This window comes from Lonchura striata, chromosome 1A (assembly GCF_050655825.1).
Source record: "Lonchura striata isolate lonStrDom1 chromosome 1A, ASM5065582v1, whole genome shotgun sequence".
NCBI classification, from domain to species: domain Eukaryota; kingdom Metazoa; phylum Chordata; class Aves; order Passeriformes; family Estrildidae; genus Lonchura; species Lonchura striata.
In genome coordinates this window covers 22,949,609-22,972,482 of record NC_140741.1, presented here as the reverse complement: position 1 = coordinate 22,972,482, position 22,874 = coordinate 22,949,609, and the positions used below count along the sequence as shown (strand labels likewise).

General features: G+C 41.5%; 1 protein-coding gene and 1 long non-coding RNA gene across 15 annotated transcripts in view; one reads left to right on the top strand and one right to left on the bottom strand.

Moving 5' to 3' along the window:
• Positions 1-22,874, top strand: part of LOC146763405 (uncharacterized) — a 235,102-nt gene that overhangs the window by 159,141 nt on the left and 53,087 nt on the right. For 8 of the 14 annotated variants that reach the window (XR_014952162.1, XR_014952159.1, XR_014952158.1 and 5 more), the window contains 2 exons: positions 6,952-7,071; positions 18,762-18,844. Coding sequence is in view for 2 of the 14 variants with exons in the window: in XM_085569628.1 (XP_085425754.1) it covers positions 6,952-7,071; positions 18,762-18,844 (203 nt within the window). In the remaining 12 variants the exon portion in view is untranslated. Of the gene's footprint in view, positions 1-6,951; positions 7,072-7,738; positions 7,800-8,768; positions 8,840-18,761; positions 18,845-22,874 lie in introns of all 14 variants that reach the window. The other 6 variants (XR_014952165.1, XR_014952164.1, XR_014952163.1 and 3 more) reach the window with 3 other exon arrangements.
• LOC110473818 (uncharacterized) lies at positions 15,539-19,707 on the bottom strand. Its single transcript, XR_002465973.3, has 2 exons — positions 17,742-19,707; positions 15,539-15,700 (listed from the first exon to the last, which is right to left on the bottom strand). It is a non-coding gene; the product is annotated as an uncharacterized LOC110473818 (long non-coding RNA).

Sequence of the window (22,874 nt, the reverse complement as noted above, 5' to 3'; positions counted from 1 at the left end):
TTGATGTCAAGCTGACAGGTCTATAATTACCTGGGTCGTGCCATTTACCCTTTTTAAACAGTGGCACAATATTAGCTCTCCTCCCATCTCTGGTGCTTCCTCAGTGTTTGAGAAATTAGGAGCCAAAGAACTGCTTCAGTTTCTGTTAAAACTCTTGGAAATAATTTTCCAGGTTGGCTGATGTCTCACTATTGTGCTTGCTTTTTAATACCTCTATTAACAGCTGTTGCAGTGGAGGGCATGTCATCATCACCCTCTGACTTGGTTTACATCAGTAAATTAAATAAAAGCTCAGTATACCAATTAGGTGGGTTTTCCTAATTACACCAAAGGGCTATATATTGAGCATGTCTGCTTTTTCCTTATTGCTGTTAGTGGAATTTGTGTCCCTTCTTCTTAAAATCAGTAGTGTAAAGCCATTGTTAGGAGCTTTTGTTTCTGATATGGTTTAAGTCTTCTGATATGGGAATTTACCTCAAAGCACTTTATGAGCTTCAGGTGAACAGACTTCCAAAGAATGGAATGGAACGGAACAGAACAGAATAGAATAGAATAGAATAGAATAGAATAGAATAGAATAGAATAGAATAGAATAGAATAGAATAGAATAGAATAGAATAGAATAGAAATGGTTTGAGTTGGGTTGGAAGGGACCTTAAACATCATCTAGTTCCACACCCATGCCATAGACAGGGGTGTTGCCTGCTAGATGAGGTTAGACAAAGCCCCATTTGATCTAGCCTTGAACTAGGGCAGGAACATCTACAGCTTCTCTGGCCAGCCTATTCCAATACTTCACCACTTCCAAGGAAAGAAATTAATCCTGACATCTTACCTAAACCTCCCCTCTTTTAGTTTAGAGTATTTTCCCCTTGTCCTACCACTGTTTGCCCATGTAAAATGTTTCTTAGAATTTTTTAAATAAGAGTCCTTGAAATCCTGGAAGTACTGAAATTATCCACAATTTGACTAGGGTTCTCAGCCTCATGGAGTCAGCAAGTTTCCAGAGTCCTCCCCAGCACACCTGGATGTTGCTGCCATGCCCAATGTAGTATTGTGGGATTCACACAGAAGAGCCAGAGCAGTCAGCCCGTGCTGGTTTCATTGTGCCTCCTTTCCTGGGCGCAGAACAGTGGTAGTGGGGATAGTTGGTGTACTGTACTGCTTCCTAGCTGACCCAAGAACCAAACTGGTCTTTCCATGCAGTGTCTGCAGGATTCCCATTAGAAATATATTTATGACCTTAAAAAAAAAAAGAAAGAAAGAAAGAAAGAAAAAGGCAGGGGCGGGCAGTAATAAGGTGGAAGAAACTCAGAGATTAAAAAGGGGGCAAAAGAATTATTTCCTTGTCTCAATGGTATGGGTAGCAGGTGTGGGAAAACATGGCATGCATCTCTTCTCACATTCCTCCTGCTTTGTTGAGGAATATTCAATTTTGCTGCATTTAAACATTAAAGATGTCTATTGGGAAAAGCAAGGAGAAGATAATGCTTTTTTAGACAAGTTCTTACTGTAGATTTCCATTTCATGCTAGACTGCATAGAAGAAAGCAACCTGTGTGCATGAAAGGCTGGTGTGAGGGGTGGGCAGGGTGCTGGTGTTGGGAAGGGGAAGCAATGCTCAGTATGTAATCAGATAAAGCGAGCTGTTTGGCATTAGTGTGTTAGCTTTGTCCAAGCTGCCAGCATCTCCAAAGGGCCAAAGCACACTCTTCATTTGTCACCCCAGCGCACCTTTTGTGTGAATAATTTCCCATTGGTATTACCCAGAGCTTGGAGTCGATAGCTGGACTAGCCTCTTTGCTTGTACTATTATTTCCAGCAAGCTTCATACATCTGCAGTAAATCCAGGAGGATTTGCAAGTGGGCTGAGGAAGTATGAGTGACAGAATGAGCTGATAAGGCCTGAGTCCCACAGAAACAAAAGGCTTCCCATTTTGTCCTGACAAGACAGGCGCTGCCTTAGAATTTATTTGATTTGATCAAGATTTTGCCAGCTGACCCCAAAAGTTCATGCAAGTGAAGAATTAAACCTCCAATCTCTCTCACTCACTAGTAAACCTTCACATCAGTGCCAAAGATGAGAGTATCTGTTGTGAATTTTGTTGCCTGTTGTTTTTTATAAAGCAGGATCACTGAGGCTTTTTCTGCTGATGCATTTTTGATGGTAAGAAACTGAAAAGTGTCTAATGACCCACAGCTCTGTGGACAGAGCATCTTGAAATAAACCTTTGTTGCATAGCCAGGCATCAAGCTACAGCACTATTGAACTTTAATACACTCTGAAAGGGTAAGACCCAATGAGGTAAAACATAGTAACTTTCTGTAAATCCTTCTTGAACTTGTGCCTAACCAGGGAAGCATGACATAGAATGCCTGCCTGATGTTATAAAGCCATTTTCAAAATCAGTAGAAATCTTCAGGAGGGTGTAGAAAGGTACAGGTCTACTTCTACTTTGATAGAAGTAAAGACAAATTATAAAAGGAAAGCATGACCAGACATGGCAGCTGGGCTAGCAAAGGAAAAATTAGTGCTAAAAAATTAAAGCAGTCTAAAATAATGGGGTCTTGAGAGAAATGCAATTCTTCATATCATTGTTTGAGCTACACATATGGCAATGTGCAAGTTTTATCAAGGTGCTGTGAAATAGATTGTCCTGCCCATCTTTGGAGCATGTGAGAGGAGAACACACCTTCTTCAGTTTCATCAGGATTTACTGAGAGTCTTCTCTTACTTGCAATCTTTATTGAAGAGATTGTACTTATATATTTATTGCCCAGGGAGGCTGAGTTTGGTGATATGCAGTTGATTTTTTCCCTTCTTGGCCTTTCCTCTTTCATGGCAGAGCTTTGGGAATGGTGGACTGGCTGTCCCGTGCTGTTACAATGGCATCCACACCCTTATTTGCAAAGACTGAGTAACATTTGTGTAACCTAGCAAGAGGTATCCAGAATATTAGGATTTCTGTGTTTATGTGTATGTGTGAGAGAAAGAAGGAGCGGGGAGAAGAGTGGAGAAACTAGTTTCAGATCAAAGTCTGAATCTTAAATTTATAAGGTATATTTCTTTTTAAGGGGGAATAAATGAGTTATTTACAATGCCTCATGGATTCCACACCTGGAAGTTACAGGACTGCTTGTTGGGGATGCCTGTAAAATGAGATGCCCTTTGGACCCCCTTAACCCAGAAAAGAGGTCTCCTCTTTCATATGAAAGTGTTGCTGTGTGCCTTAATTTATTTTTACTTGTTTAACATGGGAGTACAAACTTTACAGACTCTTGAACTTATTCTGTGCTTTTATCTGCCAGTAGTGGTGTGTTAAATCTATCTCTGCCCATAGTTCATGGCAAATATTGAAAGCCTGTAAAAGTGTTGGACAGCCCCACTTAGAAAACATTTTTGATTTAATATATTGTCATATTTTCTTTGCAATAGGGTACAAAAAAGGATTTATTTTGGTTAAAAACATGAAATTTTGAAGTCATTCACATGCAGGTAAGAAAGGAATCCCTTTGCATTTACAATATATTGGTGGTCTTTAAAAGGGGCTTATTTTTGGAAAGAGACGCGTGTGCCTGTGCATAAACTTTTGACGTTTAGTTTATATCTTTTACACAATATTAGTCTGATCCCTGGTTTCATGTTAAATGGTTGGCTCTGAAAAGCAAGTGTGTTGATTCAGAATTATTGCCAGGAGCCTGAAAGTTTGTGTTCCTAGCCCTGATGTTTTAATGGTCAAACCCCAATATAAGTTAGTTTTCTACTCCAGCAAAGTTTCTTCATCTTCTTGTAAGAAGTATATTGTTTTTAGAATTTAATTGAGCCCCTGGTTATTCTTTCCCTTGTAGTTTCCTTTCTATGTGTCTATAAACATCTATGATTGCCCAGTCAACAGCATTACTTAATTGGCTGAAGATCCTAATCCAGCTTTCCTGAAAGGAAAAGCATCCTGGACACAGTTGCCAATTATTCCATTATCTCTATTGACAGCTTGGTGTAGTTTGATGTCCTTCAAAGCTCTGACACAGATATCCCATGGGAGACCATTGTCTCCAGTTAAAGCACAGTGCTGAAGAGCAGTGATTTCTGTGTCTGCTACCACTGTGTTCACTGGCTTTGGAAATGTTACTTAATCTTCTGGTTTCCCTGTCTGTAAAATGGGAAAAAATGTGTTTTTTAGGGAAGGTTAAGAGGGTTCATCTTTTGATGTTCATAAAATGTTACAAGTTCTTTATAGTTTAAAGAACAGACAACAAATGTAATTAAAAAGTAAATGGAAGTCATGGAGCTGGGTAGGAATAGAGGTTGGTACTGATTTCATGATATGGCTACCTCAGTTTTTCTTTTGCTTTGAAATGTTTTGAAATGACAAGTCTAAAGTTTCCTGTATAGTTTTACTCTCTTTCTTGCATTATGATGTGCCCTTAAAGCATGTAATACTGTAGTATTTTCCATAATTTCCTGGCCTTTAAGTACTTGACTTTTCAATTTTAATATTCCTTTAATATGACAAGCTTGCTGCAAGTATGAGAGTTCCAGTTTACAAAAGCAAAGTAAGCCACTTTCCTTTCCTCAGGAACGGGGTGTGCTGCCAAAGCTGACATGGCCCATGAGCTCTGCACAGCCACAAGATCCCCAGGCGAGTGTCCCCCATGCCTGGGTGCTCCCCTGAGCGTGTCTGGAACCCTCCTGTATTTCCCTGGCCTTTTCCTCCACTACCCTTGCTCACACCCATTGCTGGGTTCTCTTCTCTGCAAACTTCCAACTCTTTTCATGGATCGTGCCCTGTGCACCCTGTGAAGCACGCAGGAGTTCAGGGAGCAGATATACAGGCACAACTGTGTGCATGGAGTAAATGCTGCACATGGTGGTCAGCTTGGAAACAAAGAACCAAACACTAATTTTGCTGTTCTTTGCACTAGTAAAAAAGCATGTTTTTCTCTCAAGTGCCTTTTTGAGGTATGGTATTAGAAATATCGAACTAAAAAGTGTTCTATTACCAGTTACTTTTTTCTTGAAGGGATTAAATTCTAGTTTTGCAAACCTCTTTGAAATATTTTGTTAGAATTATTTCTCGTTTCAATGAAAACAACCTTTTTAATTCTCCACATTGGATGAAAGTACATTATTCTACCTGTACCCAAGGAACTTATAGCGTTGCTACTGTGTCTCTGCAAAGCTGGAATAGTTACCTGCTTGGGAGTCAATACTTGGGCTTGTCTTGTGCAGGGGCAGGAGCTGGACTCGATGTTCCTGTGGATCCCTTTCAATTCAGGATGTTCTGTGGTTCTATGACTTCACATTTGGTACAGGACGACTAACTAGCCCAGCCTGAAGGGTGCCTGCTTTCTCTATCCCATAAATCTCACCTGTTCATGCTGCTGTTTCAATACAGACATGCTCAGATGGATTTATTTAGAGTTTGGCAGCTGGTTTTTCTTAGGATTTCCTCCTGTGTGCAAACTGTGTGGCTACAGAGTAAAGCCTGAGCATGACTTTGCATGCAGTCGCTCTGGGCTCCCCCCCGGTAAAGGCAGAGTTCCATGGTGGGAGGGCAGAAGAATGTTCCTGCTGTAAAGTGCCGAGCAGCAGCAGGAAAAATATGGCAGACCCAAACGTGGGTCTGGACAAGCCCAAAGACTTCTAGCAGCCTTTTAGGGTATATATATGAGAGGTACAATGCACATGGGGCCCAGCTCCCCCTGACCTCAGCCTCTGTGACTCCTACTGGGGGCACTGCAAGCAAGCTTATATTGAAAGCTATGGAGCTGTTTTTAAAAGGTTCTTTACAGCAGAGAATAATTAATTAAACAGGTGGTTCCATGAGCGGTGCTACTAATGATGGCTGCTTTCCAGGATTTCTCTCTCGTGTGGATTTCCAGGCTGTAACAAAGGTTGAGCTCATGCTGAGGTCTTTCCCTCAATGAGGGAATTAATAGGGCCTCCCTCCCTCCCTCCACTCTGCTGCCTATTTTCATGAAACTTGTAGGTACTTAATTCCTGTCAACCCTCTACACCTCTGTCTCACTCGGTCAAAATTGATCAACGATTTTAAAACTTCCTGGGGATGGGGAGAATAAACAAAGAGAGAGAAACAGATGCACAAGGAACATGGCTGGAGAAAATCCGTTTCCTAAAGTCGAAATTATTGCCCAAGATTAGAATGGAAAACTGCTCTTTGTTTGCATCTTTGGCCATACTGGAGGAAAAGAATAAGTAAGAGGAAATCAATGGTGCTGGTAGGCTGTCCATGCAGTTTTGGTGTCCATGTCTTAAAAAGATGCCAGTCTTTTTAGGGGGGACAAAAATCACTGAAAAACCTTTTAAGGAATGGTAAAAATGTTTGACAGAAATACTTAATGTAATTTCCTCTGAGCATAATCTTTACTACAGCATGTAAGTAATTTTACAGGGAGGATATAATATATAAAGGGTTCTTTAATCTTGCAAAAACCAATTTTGTTGAGATTTAAAACAAGCTCAAGTGTCATGTAAGCCAAACACTGGTTTTAGAAATAATGAACTGACATCCACATGGGATTCTCCATATTCTGCCAGCTTCAGATGAAAACAGGAAAGTCTTCCTCAGATCTGTGCTTTGGCTAGGTACAAATAATTGGATCAGTTAGACAGGAATATATTATATCATTTGACCTTTGTGATTCACCAAAGCCGAGGAGATGGTTTAAGAGCCTAATCTGACCTTAAAAGATACTTATTTAAGTATTGTAATTTTCTTTCCTGATCCTCCATTTCTGGGAGAGACATGACCTTCCATCTTTCACTTCCTGAAATTGTTAATTGCTTCCTGAATTGTTAATTACTTCCTGAATTTGGTTAATCGCTCAGTTGCAAGGGAAGCTGCAACTTTATGAAATACTTGTGTGAGAAGAAACGTTAAGGTTTTATTGCAAGGAAAATGACAGCTTTTCTTTTATCGCTGTTTTCCAGAATCACCAGAGGGCGCCAAAGCAGATCTTCCCAGTTGGAACACCTAGCTCTCCCAGGCCCGTGTCGGTGTGAAAACAAAAAAAAAGGGCAACTTCTGAAATTTTTTGGTGGTGAAAACAGGTATTAGGTCCTGGGGAAATGCTCAATACTAAGCACAGTACAAATCTCTTCTGGAACCTATGCCATTAGTGCATTGGCTGTCTTTGACTTAAATCTTTCTTAAATACTGACAGTAAGATAGACCTGTGCAAAAACCAGTTTGGCCAGAAATTCGTTTTCTCAGTCCTTTCAGCATCATAGTTAAGCTTGGAATTAGAAAGAACACCATGTGATAACAACAATCTTGGAGCATCTGTCAATTTGTACTTGAAATAGAAATCTCTGCTGCTGTTTTGACATAGAAAGCCAAGACATTTTTGTTGTTTTTATCACATAGATTTGGTTCATCTGGAGTATATAGGATAAGAAACAATGGCATTCAGGCATCTTTATTTGTCCTTTTGTACCCTTTAGGACATAGCAATGAACAATGAACATTCTCTCCCAATAGGAACCTTCCTTGCATATGCCCCAAAACAGAACCTGAAGACAAATGTACACTTTTAAAAGGAAACAAGAGATTTATGTTGTAAGCTTGTTTAGATACCAGCCAGAATACCACATTGCTACCACATTGTGAATCACTCCTTCTCTCTTTACAGTAAAATAATTTTACTGATAATGATAATGCTAATAATTCACATTTTTTTCTGACACAATTTTGCAAATTACTATCTCTGTGTTCCAGTTCTCATTCTAAATGAACAAGAATTTGGAAGAGCTGAGACCCAAGACTTTTTCCCCATCAGGTCCTGAATTTCCTGGTGATTTCCCTTGATGTGAAAATAGGGTTTCTTTCCAATAAACGTGATGATGAGGTGATAGAAATAGCTGTCTTGAGACACAGAGTAAGAGATTGTAAAAGAACTAATAATAAGCAATAGGAGGAGTTTGAATGCAGAGGGGATATAGTTGGTACCATCCACAGGACTCACGAGCTTAGCCTGTGTTTGTGGCATAACCCGACTTTCCCCTCCAATTTTCTCATCCTACTCCCAGCAGTTTCTCATGCTGTGTTAGGTATGAGGCAGCAAGGCCAGCTTCATACTCTGTCTTCTTGGATGGCATGCCTGGAAACAAGCAAAAAACCTTGAGGATAGGGAATCCCATGTGGTGTTTTTTGATGATGTCCTACTTGATCTCAGTAAAAGAGAGAAGTAGGAAAAGGTTTGTCTTTTCTGGGATATGGGTGCTTAATACTGAAAGACAAAAGGTTTTTTTTGTATACCCGTCTCTTCCTGGGACTGGAACAAACCAAAGGAATTTAATTTCTAGTGGCATCTTTGGGAAAACCTATGGAGGATGCTGCTCTGCAGATTTTGAGTCTGAAGAGGTTCTTTTCTTTAACATTTAAAACAAATAAGCCCTCGCCACACTCCCAGACTACTGCCTGACCAGGATGAAACTCTTATGCTTTATACATGTTAAACATCTCCTATTCACGGCTAAATTTGACTTTGTGCCCTGGGCCAGGTGAAAAGACATTTCCAAATAAGAAAGAGAAGGGGAAAAAAAGAGAAAACCCACAACAAAAACAACCAAAACACAAGAAGCAAACCATAAAGTGAAATTTCTGCAAGACGAGGTGTCTGTGGCCAGTGTTGTTATACATCTAAAAAAATAGTTTCTCTATGGCAATTCACAGAAATTCTTAAGGAAAAGTGAGGAAAGGAGTTCTTTTATGGGCTATTTTATCCTTTTTTTGTCTGCTCTTGCAGTCGACTTTTTGGCAAAATACTGCATCTTCAGCCAGGAGAAGTTGGCGATGCACAAAAGGGCTTTTGAAGCAGTAAGTGTAAATTCAGACTTCTTTTCTTTTCCTTTCTTCCTTTTTTTTTTCCCCCTCTCCCTCTCCTCCTGTGTCTGTAGACAGCTAAGCAGAAATAATAAGCACCATTGCTTGCAGTACACGTCCCATGAATTACGCTGACATCAAATGTAACTTTAGAATGGAGGCACGCTTTATTCTTTTCGACGAACTGTTCCCCTATCCATTCTTTATTTACATGTCGTGAGCCTAAGCGCTGCACAGCCAGTCAGAACACACACACAAGAGGGGGGAGAAAAAAGGAGGCCATTAAACAAATTAAAAGGGATGGGGATGACTAATACAGTACTCTTGGAATCTGCAATTTGATTAGTCTGAGTTTAATACACAAAAGCAGCGCCGAAGCAGGAGGGGAGTCGAAGTGCTCTTTAATAACCTTCTACAATTAAATTATGGTGATGAATTTAACTATTCTGTGCTTCTAAAGGGGTCTTATTATCTGATTGACTCTGAAAGAAAGTCAGTATTTAACCAGGGTTCTTGAGTCCAGCTATTGGAAGTCATACAGTAGTTTTATGCATTAACAACTATTTTTTTTGTTGTTGCATGCCTCTTCCCATTTGAATTCATCTGTGATTTGAGAAAGATGGCTCTAAGGGTTATTCCCCTTGCTTTTGATAGGAATGTATTCTGGCCCTCTTACTGTACTGCCCAGAGAGTTAACATGAAAACTGTGTAGTTGGATTTGTCTCCTGTTCTGTATTTTTGCTTGCAATTTTTATTTTTCACTTATTATTTTAGACTACTTCCCTCTGCTGCTCTTCTCTCTTGTCTAGCAATGCATCATTCAAATGTAGACTCTGTGTAAATCAGGCAGGGATCTTTGAAACAGACTTTTGCCATTAAATGGCAGGAATATCATTCCACAGTTTATCCTGACTTGTGATTTTCTCTCTGTCCTTTTCCTTCTATGCTTTTTCATATGCTGAAGGTGAAGATGTTGCATGTAAAAAATATTTAAATAGAAAGGGGAATTGAATGCATTCCTTAAAATGGTATATTTCTTTTTTTCTAGTAAGTATGTCTCTTGCAGCTCTTTGATCTTTGACAGAAAGAAAGAAAGGGACAGAGACTTCATGATTAGCCTGATGGCAAAATCAGAGAGCTGATTTTATTCAAAGTAGAGGGATATGATGGATGCAGAATCTAAATTTTCCAGCTTTTACTTTGATGGCCAAAATGCTGGAGCTACTTTGCAAATTTTGATCTGAATATTTGGAGAGGATCTAGGCTGAGGGGATAAAAAGAGAGAATTATGCAGAGTACTGACTATTCAGCTAGGGCCTTATTCCGATACTTATTTTCATGCTAAGTTGTATCTTTCTCTGCCAGTAGTTTCACTGAAAAAAAAAAAATAAAAGAAAGAAAAAAAAGATACTATTTCTGGTGCTAAAATGCTGTGCTATTTGAATGAGGGTGCTATATCCAGCACTCATTTTGTTCATGCCCTGAGTGCCTGAGCAGGGCTCGGTGCCTCTGCTCCATCCATTGCAGCTGATGGCTCTGGAATGGCCCCTGGGGCGGCTGAAGGGCAGCACTGCCCCACTGCCTGCACAACCCCGAATGTGGGGCTGGGCTTCTGGGCTTTCATGCAGCCCTTGTGCAGCTGCTGGCTCTGCTGAATGAGGCCAGAGTGGAATTCAGAGCTCTGCTGCTGCACAGAGGAGGGAAGGAGCTCTCCCCCTCTCGCCCCATGCTCTCCACAGTGTCCCCTGCTCCCTGGCAGGTGAGAAACAGGGGGTCCAAGGGGCTGCTTGCCCTCCTTTTGTGGCATTTTTCAGGCTGTTATACAAAAAACATAGGAGAACAAAGTATGGTGGTTCACAGCTATGGCATAGCTTGCCATGGGTAGCAAAGGAGCAGCTCATGCTGAGAAGAACGCTGCTTAAGCCAGCAGTGAGAGACAAGTGCAGGCTGCATCTCTGGTAGCCCAGTGCTGGGTGCCCTGAATATCTTAAGAGGGGCTTGAAAATTGCTCTTATTTATGTTAGCTACCCCCAGGAAATGTGAAAGCTTCTTAAGGTGGTCACTGCAGCAAAGGAGAGACAAGGTTGAATCTCTTCCTGACAGAACTGCCCACACATCCTGGGGAGAGGACACGGGTGCCTGTGCTGTGCTGCTGGCAGGACAATTCCCTGCATCCCCTGTGCCAAGGGAGCCTGTGCACCCTGAGGCTGCTCAGGTCCCACAGGACACTGCAGGTCTCAGCATGGTGAGCCTGTGTGCCCAGGTGCCCCCTCCTTTCTCTGCTCTTAGCTCTTGAGATGCTAAATGTTTTGTTCTGGGACACGCTTCTGGACACTGATGATCTCTACACCTCTGTTAATATGGATGGAGCTGTGGACAGCTTATGTGCATTTAGAGGCTCTACATTTTTTAGGCATATTTTTTGCTCAAAATAAATCTTTACCTCTGTGGAGAGTCAATTAAGACCAAGTATTTTAGACCAAGGGCACTGGAGAAAAATGGTATGAATATTTTGATATTGCAGTTTCTAGTTCTGTCTTAACAGTAAAATCCTTCTTCTTGCTTATTAAATCATGGCAGAAAATTCCTTGTGAGCCAATGATGACAGGCAAATGTAATGTCAGTTTTTAACAAGATGCCAGGCAGAGGTTTAAGAGATCTGATTTTTATCAGAAGCTTTTATAGTACTTGAGTAGTAAAAAAATACATTGTGAGTAACATTCATGGCTCACGTATGGTAAAAAGGGCAGCACACTGCATGAAACCTGGGGATGCTGGGCTGAGGAGTGCTTCCTTTTAAGAAGATTGTGCTCCCAAATTAACTTGTTCCTATGCTAAGCATAGCAGAAACAGTGCTGCTGCTAAGCAGAACAATTACTTTCCCTTTGTAGTCTGCCTGCTGGTTTGTTCAGGCCTGCTTTGTGCTCAGCCTTGGCTGGGTCTGGGACGGTGGTTCAGTAACTGTGAAGCTCTGTGCTTAGATCCCAGCCAAATCAGTGACACACAAAATCAGGGCAGGCAGTGAATCCCCAATGTGCCAGGTTTAGGAAATCAGCGCTCTGCATAGATGAGCCAATATCCTGTATTTATTTTGCTGTTTTCTGTACCCATTTCTCTTGCATCTGGGTATTTAATACATATTTCCAACCAGCAACACACCAGCCTTAAATTAAATTCCCTGCTATGAATATCAAAAAACAGGCCCTTCCATCTCTGCGCTGTTCCAGCTTGCAGCAGCCACCAAGTACAAGACCACATTCCCCCCAAGCCTCCTCCCTCTCTCCTCCCTCCCTCCCTCAAAGCAATTTTAAACTGCTTGACTGAATGCAGTATTTGAATGAGGATTTCATATATGGGCTTAGGCTTTCTCTCTAGCTCACTGTGAGAGAGCAGTGCAGAGAAAAGAGTCCATTGCAGTGAGCACACCGACTGTAATTAACTTCGGTATTCACCAGGTAAAACACCAAGGAGTTAATCAGGCACAGCTAAAATAAGCATGGCAGTACTAATATAAAAAAAAATTAATTGTTTAAAGCAAGGGGGAATTTACCAAGAAGATAAATGGGGACTTCTATCTCCTTCCCCTCAGCTGTAGTAGAATCACAATGCCAGGAATATGCAGTGTAGAGAAGGAAGCAGGGAAATGGGGCACAAAAGTTGTAGTGAAAAGTGAGAAAAAAGTTTGGCTTCCTCAGGTATCCCCTGTTCCCCAGTCTGCTGCCAGCCCCAGGGATGTGCTGAGCATTGCTGTGTTCCTTGCACAAAAAAGAACTTGGATCTGGCTCTTGCTCTCCCTGTCATATCATCTCTTCTGTGAGCTGCTCAAGCTCCATCTAAAACCTGTCATTCCTGCTCCCTCTGCACTGATTATCAGGCCTTTCATTAGAAGGCTGCTTTGGTGTAAGAAATCTGCATCTAATTTCCAAAAGACATTTGTTTTCATGCTAACACTGCCAGCTTTTTTAGCTTGTTCCTTTTTCCGCCTGCTTACCTTAGAGACATTTAGTGAGGCAGTTGTGCTGCAGCTCAGCTGTGCTATTGCCAGGCTGACCAAAGCAGCCCTGTCAGTCTCCCCTGTGCTCCTCTCATCGCCCTGAACCTGCTCCAGGCTGACTTTCTCTTCCTGCATCTGGGCACAGCAAGGGCAGGAGAGCTGGGGATCAGGGCTGAGGCAGGGCAGCAGGATGGGCAGGGCAGTGGGCTCCCGGCCCCACAGCACCGAAGAGAGGAGAGCAGGGCACATCCACTGGCAGTCACCAGGGTCAAATGCAGCCCAATGGCTCTAGACACATCCACAGCAACGAGGAAGGTCTGAGGTCAAGCCAAGAAGTCAGACCATAGGTCAGGGTCAACAATGTCGCTCATGTGGGGTCCAAGGGCAAGTGTGGGAGATCAAACACAGCCGCTGAGCTCCGGCTCGAGGCCCCAGTGAGGCTCCATGCTGTCCAGTCAGCCAGGCTGGCCAGCAGTGCCACGTCAGGGCTGGCCCTGCAGCTCAGCCCCAGGAGCAGCAGAGCCTTCTGGGGTGATCAGAGAGGGCTCTCTGGCAGTATGGGAGGGTGAAAGTAGACCTCCAGCCACCAGCACAAAAAAAAAGTCTTTCCACTGCTACTTACTGGTAATTCACTACTGGAAATCTTCTCAACAGACCTTACATCACATTTCTCATATCTGCATCATAATTCTAGCTCAAATTTCTCTCTTGCTTGCCCTATCTCACATGAACTTCAATTCCTCTGTCAGTTGTCACATCTCTATCTAACAGCAGAAAATCCTGTTCTTAATCCTGAATTATGAGCCTTTGGACATTGACCTGAACTTTGCCCCTCCAGTCCTCTCTAGCTTCCAATTCTATGAGAGACTCTGATTCTTCTCTTTTTAAAACTTTTTTTCTAATTGAGCAACTGCTTCTCCTGCTAGGTATTTGCTCACCTGAGTTTAGTGCTTCTGGTCAGGAAAAGGAATGTTTTTTTCATCCTGTGAATATTACTGAATTTGACAAATCTGTGACTTACTATGACACATGGGTCCTTCTTCTGTTTCTCTCTATTTCATTCAATGCCCTTCTTTTGTCTTGTTCACTCAACCTATCATTTTAAATATGGATAGTTATAGTTATAATTGTAGGAGTCACTTTCAATTTAGAATATTGAGTCTGGAATTGCATTTAGATTTCTAGTTGTGTAATTTGGGCTGAGTTTTTCAGAATGTGTGCTCATTAGTGAGAGTTCTCTCTCTTACATCACAGTGGGGACACTTTATCAGGTTGTGCTTTGCAAAATGAAGGTGTTTTGGCCCTGCTGCAGCAGTAACGCCATTTTAAGATTTGCAAAACAATCACAAATTCTTATAAGAAAAGTTTTCCTTTCCAGAAACAAGGTTGGTCCTAAACTTTCAGTTGTTGATGGCATGGATCATTGCTATGGAGATTTTAATCTGGCAGGTTGGAAGTGTTAAATCCAATGTAATTCTTAAGGTGTGAATATTTGCTTCCATGTTTATGATCCTTTGAAAACTTTGGGTGAGATGAAGTCAGACAATGAAATTTTTTTCAGGTAAGGTGCCACTATAGATCTGCTGGAACTTTCTGTTTATTGGGAGCTCATGCAAGTAGTAGAAATACTTGGTTTCTTAGGATAAATTTTTGTGCAACCTGACAAAATTAATGTTGCTGTGTATCACATAAATTGTGAAAGATGTGTATTTGTGTGTGTGTCTAAAAGAGACAGAAGTTGTATACATGAAAAAACCAGCAGCACATCAACACTTTACCTTCCCCTGCCCCCCCAGCAGTACCAGCCCAGAATTCACCAGACTGCTGGAATAGAAGGCTCCATTTCAAGATGTTTAAAAGTTAGGAGTTGGCAAGTTGATCCTAGTGGTGTCCTAAGTCCACTTTACCCTCTTTCCACAATCTTTTGCAGAAAAACCAGTATTTTCCAAGACAGTGAAAGGCGGTTTAGTGAGTGGATAGGAGGAAGGGACTATGTTTTCTGGTCTCTCAGTTACATCAGTTTCCACATTGATAACTGGGCTTGCTCAAGCACACTTCCAAACAACCAGAGCTTTGTGGCAGAGTGTAACAAAAGCCTTAGTCCTTAATGTGCTGCCAGGCTCAGGCCATCTGTGTGCAAATGACCCTGTGGTGCTGCCAGTGTCAGTGAGACCTGTGTCAACCTGTGGTCTGAGGGCTGTTTGCACAAATTTGTCTAGCTGCAGAGGGCATTTCTGGAGTTTGCTTCTCTTTCAAAGCATCTAAGAGGAATGTCCTTGTGTTAATGGTGAAAGCTCCCCTCTTCTTTGGAGCCCTGCCTTGTTCACTGCATGTATGGCAGGTACATGTAAAGCAGGCAATGTCCCATGGGTGCACTGAGTGGACCCCCAGGCACTGGTGTAGGGTACTCCTGCTGGTGTAGGGTACTCCTGCTTTGCTTGCCTTTAGTTATGCTCTCCTTTTTAAAACTTTCTGGAATAGAGGGTCACCTATGCCATGCATCAGAGCTGTACATCAGACTGGCTGTGTAATGTGCTTTCTGCTGTTGCTTAACTCTTATTACAAATTAATTCATCAGTGGAAGACAGGGATATAAATGTTTAGTGAGAAAGTGAGATCATTACCTGTGAGTAATTAGGGCATCTTTTCCTTTCTGCAGCTGTACCTTCTGTGTTGAGAGTTTGTGAAATGCACTGGTATTAGCCATCATAATATTTATTGACTTGAACAGAAAGAGATATTGGCTGTATGCAGGTTCTCAAGGGAGTGGATGAGGGATGTGATGTGGTGGGATGTGACAGCTTCTTCGTTGTTGATTTTCTGTACTGAGCTGCAAGTGAAAACTGCTGCCTGGAAAGATGCTGAATGGAAACAGAGATCAATAGACCAGTTAGCCTGCAAATACTCCCTGAGATACAAATTCCCAATTTGTTTGATGGCAGAACAGTTATTTGCTACTTGCAGTATGACATGGCTTCCTCCCCCCCTCCCCACCCCCCCCAATATATTACATTGTTCTGCACCCAAATTAAAGTGAGCTTTAGTAGTCAGAGATACTCTTCAAAGCAGGAAGTCAACTTCATGACATTTACCTCATGGTCACCGTTAAAACTGAAAATAGACTCTTAGCATATGTAAGTAAAATGGAATGGGAGTGACTTTATACGGGATTTTGAAAATCCTTTCCATGTCCTGATAATCTCATTTTCATGTGTGAAGAGTCCCATGTTGCTGGAGATGGGTATCCCTGCTCAATCCTCCTGCAAATCACTGCTCCCCAGAGATTCTCCCCTGATGCCTTGACACATCTGTACTCTGACATGCCTGATGCCACTTCTGTTTGTACAAAACAAATGAAAAAAGCTCCCTGTTGCTGAGCTACCAACCTCTGCAAGATAAACTTTAACCAAAGGTTGCAACCTGCTACCTAGCAAAGCTCTGGTTTTGAAACTCCATCACCTCAACAGTTTCTTCCAACTCCCTGTGAACATTTCCCCCTGAAAATATCTGTCACTGCCTGAACAAGACTGTTCACCCCACTGGCAAGGCCACAAGGCTGCTTTGGGGCTGCCTGTTGACAGTGGGCTGCAGAGCAGGCAGCATGGAGTGCTGATGGTGCACAGTGGTCACCTCCCTCCCTCCTGCCTCTCTTCTTGCTGCCTTTCACTCCCCTTGGAGGGGAGGCACAAAAGGAAACTCCACTTTTCAAGACTGTTCCGTTTGCATCAGGCCGAAATGTGTTTTCAACTGAACAATCACTTTCTGTGCCGACAGTGACAGCTCAATTGGTCCAAGGAGGGGGGTGAGAGGGGTGCTAAGGTTTTCTTTCACTTCTTGTAGTGTTAGACCATGTCAAATGAGACTGTTGAAACAACACCCGGTTTGTTTGTCTTGTGGCCTGGTCTGGGGTGTGAAATATTAGGACAGCAGCAAAGTGTTTGCATCTCTCCACAGCTGGAGAACACCTCCCACACAGCTTCTGCCCCCTTCATCACTCAGTGGAAGGGGACCTAAAGAACATCTTTCTCTTGAAAAAAGCTCCCGTCGTGCCAGGTTTTTGGTCTTGGAACTCTGTCTTGAGCATCTGAATGGGTCAAAGGCATACTTAAAGAGCTTGGCTAAGCTCTCACCCTTACTTGGGATATAAAGTTGATTGAAGTAGGATGTTCAAGTTTCAGGTTATGCCTGATGCTACATTTTCACTTGATTCTTTTTTCTATGTGTCATTTCTATATTTGCTATTCATATGTGCTATTTCTTCATTACCATCTTGATGGACCTGCAAGTATAAACCAGTGTAGCCGGTGAATTTGAGGGCAGGGGAGGGAATCCCAGCTTTGTGGTTATAAGAAATATGGAATGCCTCCGTATTTACTCACTTTCCCCATAAAACACAAACAATTCTTTTTTTGCCCAATGTATGCATTACAGCTTCTGTTTTTATACCCTTTTCCTAGAAATTATGTTCCTGGGTTGTAACCAAGACTTACTTTAGCATGGAGTAGGTATTGTTTGGGTTTTTCAAGTTGCCATTGCCAATTAGTTTTGGAGGTTTGAGGCATCATCAGAGGCTGATAAAAGTCTCTATGAGCTCAGTCCTCCCACTATTTATGTTCTTCTCCAGAAAAGTCTTCCTGTCTATCACTACAATGAGAAAGAATTTATTTCACTTCTGCTCTAACTCCTGGAGACAGTAAACAGAAGATATAAGACAAACTTTTAAGAGAGCTCACAATCCTACACCCTGTCCTATATGGACTGTTGCATCTGAAGAGGGAATGTTTTAAAATGTTTTTAATAATCTTTTGAGGAACATATATTTTCAGTAGGCCAGTCTGACAAAACTGGTAAAACTTCAAGTGTAATAAGAGAACTATATGACCAGTGATCACATTTACTTACCTTAATCCATGTAAACCTCAAAGGAGATGTGTAAGGATCCATGGTCTAGAGGGAGCCAAGCCAGGTGGGTGTGAAGCAAAGCAGGCCCAGACACTCAGGTGCTCTGTGGAGGATGATGTGTGTGATTCAGCAGCAGCACTGCCCTGACTGTGGATAAATTGTTCCCAAACCCATGCTAGTTGTTGTAGACTGTGGGGCACTGAAACACGTGGGTATTGCTGTTCAGGGCTCCATCAGCTGTGGAATCTCTGCACTGGCCTCCAGTTTATGAAGCAGATGTGACCATCATTTCCCATGTGGTTTGGATCTTTCAAATCTTGTAAATGTGTAGTAGTAAGGACTTTTCCAGTCAAAAGCAGGGTGCTCCTTATAATTAGCCAGGTAAGCGCTGAAGCTCCATGAGAGACAGCTGGGGTTAAAAAAAAATAAAAAAAATAGTCTAGTATGTGAATGACTTTAAAGTAAAAAGGGTTGGTTTGTGTAAAAGAAGCTGTAAATCATATCAGTTATTGCCTATTCAAATATTTTTTTGTCCCCTCCAGAAGATCATAAAGCCATTTAGATTGTGCAGTACATGTAAATATCTGGTGTATCATCTCACTGAGAAAAATGATGAATATTGGTATCTCTGTAGAAAGACTGTAGTCTATCAAAGCTCAGTATAGTGGAAGGCCATAAACAGATGTAAAGTCCCTCCCTTCATTAATTTCTGTATATTCATAAAATTTTTGAATTTTCAGTGTTATTCTTTGTCTACTACTACTACTACTGCTGTTGTAATGTGTATCGAAAAATGACTAATTGGTGAAGAAGGTGGTGTGGAGCCAAAAGAAACTAAACTACTGTGCTTTTGTGTTCAGTGAAGGGAAAGAGTAAGAGGTTTTGAGGGTTTCCCTCAACTTGAAAAATGAAAGCAGAGCTTAACTACGCATTGTGAAAGCCACACTCTGAGACACTGGAGTTCTGCCCAGAGGGGACTGTCTAATTTTCTGAAAACTAATATTGTGTGTGTTCTTGCAGGAGGATGCTGATGAGATGGGTACTTGAACCCCTAGAAGGTTTTGATGGCCATGAAAGAAGTTCCCTCTTCATTGACTTACAGTGTAAGTAAAGTCAACAGATCCATGCCTGGAGAAGTGTGAGAAGGGTGGCAAACATTTCCAGTATGCAGAGCTTCATTGTTTGTCTTGATATTTGGTTGGTCAACACTCCCCTTACATAAAGAAAAGCAACCTCATCAGCAGCACATGTGTGAGGTATTTTTATTATTAAACAATTCTATGCATAGCCCACTAATAAGTTAAATAATACACGCCCCTTTTCCATCAGTTTTTGGAAGTGAGAGTACTGTTCAAAGTCTCAAAGGCCTGGAGAGAAATCAGAGCTCTGAAGGAAGGGAAGGGTCAGAGGTCAGCAGTGGAAATGGGGTGTATGCCTTCATTTTTAGAAAGGTAATTTTGGCCAAGTAGTTGGGATAGAACAAGAAGAAAACACTAAGTGTACAGTCTACTCAATGTTATGTCTTTGCACAGATTTTTTTTTTGTTGGTTTTTTTTTGCTTTTTTTTCAATTGTTAGCTTCATTTTGAAAAGTGGCAGAGGATTTGGGATCTGTCCCATTTTGGTCAGCCAACTTGGCATAATGTAGAGGAGTCTAAATATAGCTGTAAGAGATGTTGCTCATTAGGCAACTCAAACCATTAGACAAGATAAAAATATGTCAAATACTCTGTGGATTTAATTTCAGATTGAGTTAGTCTCCCTGTTTAGAAACTCCACTTCTGTGGTAGTTGCTCTTATTTACTTCCTACAACACAACAGTGTTTGATTTTATCCTAATGTTTTGTATGTGCTCAAGTATTAGGACATTTTCCAAGTGTCATGGTAGTGCTTGGAAGTTTTTCATGTCCAGCATTTAAACTTTTATTTGGCTCTTCAAATGATGCTGGTTTGTAGCTGATGCACATCAGTGGAGATGTGCCAGCTTCCTCCAGCTGAGGCTTTGGCCCTTCAGTGCTGGCCTTTTTGCAGTTCTCTTATCACGATCCTGTTTGAACCATCCAGACATACAGCACAAACTCTGTTAATGCAGAAAAACGGTACTGGGAAATACAGAAAAAGAAGTATAAAAACCTCTGTGATTTAATCCAAACCTTACAAAGGCGTTGTTTCTTTGGGCACTTTCTCTGAAAAGACTACCATTTCAAACAAAACAGAAGGAAATTGGTAGGAAGTGATTATGGAGACAGGAAATCTCAAAGCCGTGAAACTGTAAATAAAGTGTTATTTGTACTACTGTACTTGGTTCCCTGCTTTGCATTCCCAGCACGAAATGTTAGACAAGGCTTTAGCACTAGAGCAGGGACCAAGTTACTTGGATGTTTAAAAAAAACCCCAACAATAGGAGTAAAAAGTCCAACCACATATTTCATATTATGAAAAGTAGCAAGTATTTTGGAAAATTATTTGTATGGAATGCTTCAGGACAGATTTTTATCTGAAACTTGAAGCCCTGCAGCCAGTCTCCATCACAATTTGTTACTCTCAGCAAAGGATGTGACTTGTTTAGACATCAAACACGTATCAAGTGGCTCAATGTTAGTATTCTGAAGCATCAGCTCTAAGGCAGGCGCCAGTGCTAACATCATTACACAACTCATGTAGCACTATGATAATCCAGTTCAGCACTGCCTGCATTTATTGTTTATTTTTATCAGACCTATGAAAGCTCATCTTTTCCATCTGTCAGCATTATCTTACGTGATCCATTAATACAGCTAGGAGGGATGCATTAAACTGTGCACTTCAATATCCGTTAATGAACCACCTTAACCTATACTAACAACAGTGAATGAATGAACACAGATCTTAATTGCTTCCATTATGATGTGTTTGCTTTGGGAGTGGTTACTGCCATGGGAAATGTTAACTAGAAAAGTTATCCCTGCATCTTTAGTTGTTTGTATATGTGCATCTGGAAAATATCCCTTTCCTTTCCCTTCCTCTACTGCCATGTTTTGTGTCTTCTGTTGTAGTTTAAAAATTATTTGCTCAAAGGGATAATAAAGCAATGCACTTGTGCAAGAGAGCACATACAACTCCAGTGTGGTCTGAGGAAATGCTCTGAAGCACCTGAACTTTACAGGAGTGAAGATCATGTGTTTTTATGTTGTGAGAGGCTTCTGAGTCCTGTGGACAGGAACTCGGGAAGGAACTCCTGTGAAAGGCAGAGGGTTGACAGAAACAAAATCTAAAGGCTGCTTGTTGCTTCCAATTTCTCTTCAAGCAGAAATGATTTCCCCGAACTGCCATAAGACTTCTGATTCTCAGTGGTTTTCATGCCAAGAGAGTCTGAGGGTAAAATCTGTACCTTGATGTAGAGGAGAAATCCATTTAGAGGAAGCTCCAAGGAGTCTGGTGGTGAGACCTTCAGTGTGTTTGCTTAGTCTGGCACATCCCCATATGACAAGGAAATTGAGAATACACCAGCATTATGGTTACTGCTGGTAGAGTAAGCTCTGCAAGCTTTTAGGCAGGGCAGCAAGGATAAGAACTGGACAGAGCAGACTAAAAGACAGCTCAGGTAAAGAGAGTTTAAATGCAGCTAGGTGGCTCACCCAGCCAGTATCACTGCTGGTGTAATTTCAGTGGCTGCAGAGGCAGTTAAATGGATATTATATCTCCTGAGAACATTTTGAACATAATATAGTTGGTCTTTTTTAAAAATGTGGACACAAAGAAAGACAAATACAAGGTGTCTGAGCTCTACTAGCAAGTCATCAAACTATTCTGATAACTTAAAATCAGCAAACACCTCCTTTGCAAAGGAAGGGGGAAAGGAAAATAGTGGAATGAAAACATTACACTTACTTCCCTGTGGTACAGTAGCAGTGTATTGTATACCACAGAGACAAAAATATTTGTGGTGGTCTTCTTTGCTGATTTAGAGGATGTTCTTAAATTGTCTTCAGTGTCTACTTGTGAATGGCAATGCCTAAATTACAGCTGTAATTTTTCATGATCTCCTTCAGCTTTCCTGCCCTAAAGCACTTTTCCCCCACCAATCTAGTGTCCTTGTCAACTTCTTAGGAGAAAGCATTAATATTTTGGGGGGATTTTTTTGCTGGTTGTGCTAATCGGGTTTGTCTCTGCTTCCATCAGGGCTTTTTATCCAGCCTTTCCCCCTTCCCCCTGTCTCCCTCCCTTCCAAGCAAGGCAGCAATCTGTTCTTTTTAAAACCTTCATCATCTTTGCTCTCTCCATCTCAGTTTCCCCAGATTTTAGAGATTGTTGACTATTATGTAACAGATGGCCTGACAGACCTCCGACTCTTTGCGGTGATGGCTAGCTTGGCGCAGAAAATAGCAGCACTGGAGTAAGCATTCAGCAGCATAGACGCTCATGAATTTTAACTCCTCAGTGACAAAGGAATTCAAGGGGGTAAGAGCCAATCTATCAGTAGCCAAAGTAATTAGAAGATTTAGATGGCTCTCTAGTGCAGAGTATCCCTTCTCTGCTATGGGCTGTTCAGAGTAGATTAGGATAGTCTATCTCCCATTGATCTCTAAACCATAACTATGCTTCAAAACAATGGGACAGCTTAATCCAGAAATTGAGACATTCAAGCAAGCATCAGTGAGGGCTGTTCTTTTGGCTTGTAATGAAATGTACTTTGCAGCATCAAGCAGGGACAATGTATATTGAGCAGAGTTACACTTTGATTTTTGTTTTTATTGCATTCCTGGTAAGCAGGGGAAATCACTTGCACTAAATGACCAATATTCTGTCTCTAGACATTTTATACTTGAGGAATTAGTATTCTTGCCCTCTATACGTTTTCTGTATTCTTTGTTCTTTGTCATTCTTGCTTCTGTATGTAAGAGTATTAAAAGAGTTCTTGTAAGTGACCAGAGTTTTGGCACCCTCATATAGCTTTTTGTCATTTCTAGGAAGTTTCTGAGTATATCATTCCCCTTCCCAGAAGTCTAGCTGCTTGCCTTTCAGAAACATTTCTGTGTCTGACCAGTCAATGGAAGCTTTTTCTTAAAGTAGGGGGAATGGGGAGAAAAGACAGCCAGTTCAGAAGAGCAAAGAGCATCTTCAAGGCAAATCTGTCAGGTACTCAAACCAGAGC